Source organism: Octopus bimaculoides, chromosome 19, assembly GCF_001194135.2.
Source record: "Octopus bimaculoides isolate UCB-OBI-ISO-001 chromosome 19, ASM119413v2, whole genome shotgun sequence".
NCBI lineage: Eukaryota > Metazoa > Mollusca > Cephalopoda > Octopoda > Octopodidae > Octopus > Octopus bimaculoides.
In genome coordinates this window covers 5,340,113-5,343,901 of record NC_068999.1, presented here as the reverse complement: position 1 = coordinate 5,343,901, position 3,789 = coordinate 5,340,113, and the positions used below count along the sequence as shown (strand labels likewise).

General features: G+C 37.7%; 1 protein-coding gene across 1 annotated transcript in view; it reads right to left on the bottom strand.

Moving 5' to 3' along the window:
* LOC106869426 (GRIP and coiled-coil domain-containing protein 2) overlaps window positions 1-3,789 on the bottom strand; it is a 121,436-nt gene that overhangs the window by 103,869 nt on the left and 13,778 nt on the right. Inside the window, exon 2 of the mRNA XM_052974888.1 lies at window positions 2,416-2,500. Coding sequence (XP_052830848.1) covers window positions 2,416-2,500 — 85 coding nt within the window. The remainder of the gene's footprint in view (window positions 1-2,415; window positions 2,501-3,789) is intronic.

The following is a 3,789-nucleotide window of genomic DNA, read 5'->3' as shown; positions in this document are numbered from 1 at the left end:
TATATATATATATATATATATATATATATATATATATATATATATATGTATATATATATATGTGATGGGCTTTTTTCATTTTCTGTCTACCAAATTCACTCACAAGGCTTTGTTTGGCCTGAGGCTATAAAAGATGACACTTGTCTAAGGTGCCACGCAGTGGGACTGAACCCGGAACCATGTGGTAGGGAAGCAAGCCTCTTACTTCACAGCCACACCTAACCCTTTAGCATTGAAACTGGTCACATCCAGTCCAAACATTCTTCCTACTTTTAACTACAACCCAATCACATCTATCAGGCAATGTCATTCTAAGACTAAACTGCCACATTATCGACATTGTGAGGCTATGATATAATGCAGGATTAATTCAAAGCTATATAAACAAACGAGCATCGCATTTGACGGAGTAACCTGAAGGCTGATAGGCTGAGCTAGATTGAACCTTCAACTACCAAACATTCACACGAAAACAAACACAGACTTCCTGGGTCTATAATGTGTATACATCTGTGTTATATAATCTAAGTTTTATTGTCAACCTGAATGGTTTATTGTTAATTTTGTTTTTCTGTGGCAACTTGTTTAAAGTGTCAAAATTTGTAAAGAAAGAGAAAAGCTGTCAACAACAACAACAATAATAATGATGATGATGATGATGATGATGATGATGATGATGATAATGTCCCAAGTCTTATAAATCATGGAAAGAGATTCTGTGAGACCTTTAACAACAGGTTGCTGTCTGCTCTCACAGAATTAACCGGAGCAAAAAAGATCAAGAGCTCTGAGAAGCAAGATTTCATCATCATCATCATCATCATTTAATGTCTCCTCTCCATGCTAGCATGGGTCAGATGGTTCGACTGGAGTTGATGCAGCGGAGGTTTGCACCAGGTCCCAGTCTGATCTGGTATGGTTTCTACAGTTGGATGTCCTTCCTAATGCCAACCACTCCAGGGGTGTAATGAGTGCTTTTACATGCCACTGGCGACATTTTCATGGCACCAGCAACAACCATGACTATGATTCAAATGGGTAGGTGCCATTTATATGGCACCAGCAACAACCGCAACTACAATGCATGATGGCTGTCATTTACAGGGCACTGGCAGTGACCATGACGATTCATGGGTTCCATTTGCATGGCACCAGCAACGACTACAACTCACAGATGATGATAATAATAATAATAATAATCCTAAAGGGTAGCAAGCTGGCACAATCGTTAGCATGCTGGGTGAAATACTTAGCGGTATTTTGTCTCCCATTACGTTCTGAGTTCAAATCCCGCCGAGGTCGACTTTGCCTTTCATCCTTTCAGGGTCAATGAAATAAGTATCAGTTACACACTGGGGTCAATGTAATTGACTTAATCCCTTTGTCTGTCCTTGTTTGCCCCCTATATGTTTAGCCCTCTGTGGGCAATAAAGAAATAAATAATAACAATCTTTCTAATTTTGGCAGAAGGCCAGCAGTTTTTAGAAGGGGTGGTCACTTGATTACATGAACCCTGTACGTGACTTGTACTTTATCTTATCGACCTTGAAAGGTTTAAAGGCAAAGTCAACCTCAACAGAATTTGAACCCCAAATGTAAAGAGCCCAAACAAAAATACTGTTAAGCATTTTGTCGAACATGCTAACAATTCTGCCAGCTCACAGCCCTCACGAGATCGAAACAGGAGAACACTTGATAAAAAATTAGAATGTAGAGTATACATCGAGACACGACAGAGTTGGCCAATATCAACATTGGTTATGTTGGCATTGTAAAATCAAAACTTGACAAGTGGTATAAGCACCACTCTGAGGCTGTAACTGAAGGACAAAATGTGATGACTCTTTGGGAGATTCCATTGCATAAAACAGAACCATCAAAGCTAATAAAAGACCAAAATAATAAGGTCTGTTCATTGATCAACATTTGTATCCCTTGTGATCATAACATCTCAGTGAAAGAATATAAGGACTTGTCCATTGAAATCAAGATAATGTGGCATCACAAGGTGGTTAAAATAGCAGTGATTGTAGGAGAATTAGGAATAAACCGAAAATTAGAATGAACCCTGGCTTACCATCCCTGCTAGAAGTGCAAAGAATTGTTTTAACTAGTAGGTCATACGTATTGAGAAGAGCATTGTTGCAGAAGGAACAATAACCTTCCATGTAAATAGTTTCTTTTTTCTCCATAGCTTTGCTTTTGTTAATGAACAATCTGGTGTGTTTATTTTAATGGCCTATCAATGTATACAGTGAGAGTCGTTGCCCTAGATGTCAAGAAGACACTTGGCAAGAAATGGTAACAAAACTTAGATAAAAAAAATCTCATAATAATAATGATAGCAACAACAAGAACAACAACAACAATAATAATAATAATAATAATAAATGTGAATTATATAAGACTACCTACTTTCACATTGTGATCTGGTCTTCTGCAAGACTAGTGTCTGTTTTTTGATGAATCTCACCAAATCTTCCCTGGAGAAGTTATCCAGCTGATTAGAAGAACAAAAACAAACAAAAGAAATAATTTAATTTATGAATAAAACATGACACAGCAAAGAGAAGAATTAAAATTAATGACATCTGATTAATGGAGAATGTCAGATGATGAACAGCAGTGCTTCCTAAACAACCTGAGTAATGACACAACACTATGTCGTGTTGTGTCGTGTCGTAAAACTATTCAAGGTCAAAATTAATTGCTGCTATTTTCTCACATTTTCACATTAAAATTAAAATTTGAAACTGATTGTTTGTTTGTTTTAATCTTGCAAGTTGCATGATGACCTCATTAGTGCTAGAGCGAAAGGAAAGGGGGAAAAAAATGCCCAGTACATGATGTGAAGCAAGCATGCCAAACATGTGGCCCTTTTCAGACACAAGTGCAACCTGCAAGTAGTATAGCTAAAGGTTTAAAAATGGGGCACCCAAAACATTTTTAATAATCATCATCATCGTCATCATTTAATGTCCGTTGTCCATGTTGGCATGGATTGGCTGGTTTCACTGGGCTGGCACACTGGAAGGCTGCACCAGACTCCAGTCCGATTTGGCATGGTTTTCTATGGTTGGATGCCCTTCCTAATGCCAACCACTTCGAGAGTGTAATGGGTGATTTTACATGCCACTGGCACAGGTGCCATTTGTGTGACACCAGTATCTGCCACAAGATCTAGGAGTTAACAGTTCAATACCTTCAATACCTTATCCACTGAACCACTTTGCATCTGCACATAATCTGCTAATTATCTCTGGTAATTAAATGGTTTTAGGCATGTATAATTGAGTCTGCAGCTTATTAAATACATCCTACAAGACATGCAACCGTTATGGACTGGTAAACCTATCAATTACAGAAGAACTAAATTATTTTGATCCAGTCAGACAGAATATTTTATCTCGAATGGAAAACGAATTACATTAATGACTAAAATGGAATTCAATAAAGAATTTACAATTTAAATTAATGAAGGTAAAGAAAAAATGGTAAAGAAAATTAGTTACATATAAAAACAAATGGCCAAAAGAATTCTTAAAAAAAGAAGGAAAGCAAGAACAGCCTAGATTTCCTTTTCTTCTACTCTCTCCCTCTCTCTCTCTGTCTGTTCATCTTTCTCTCTGTCTCACTCACATAGGCACACACTTACCCTCTCTTATTCACACTCTCTCTCTCACACACACACACTCATTCATTCACTCTCTCTCTCTCTCACACACACACACACACACACACATCCACTCTCCCTCTCTCTCACACACACACACACACACACACATTCAC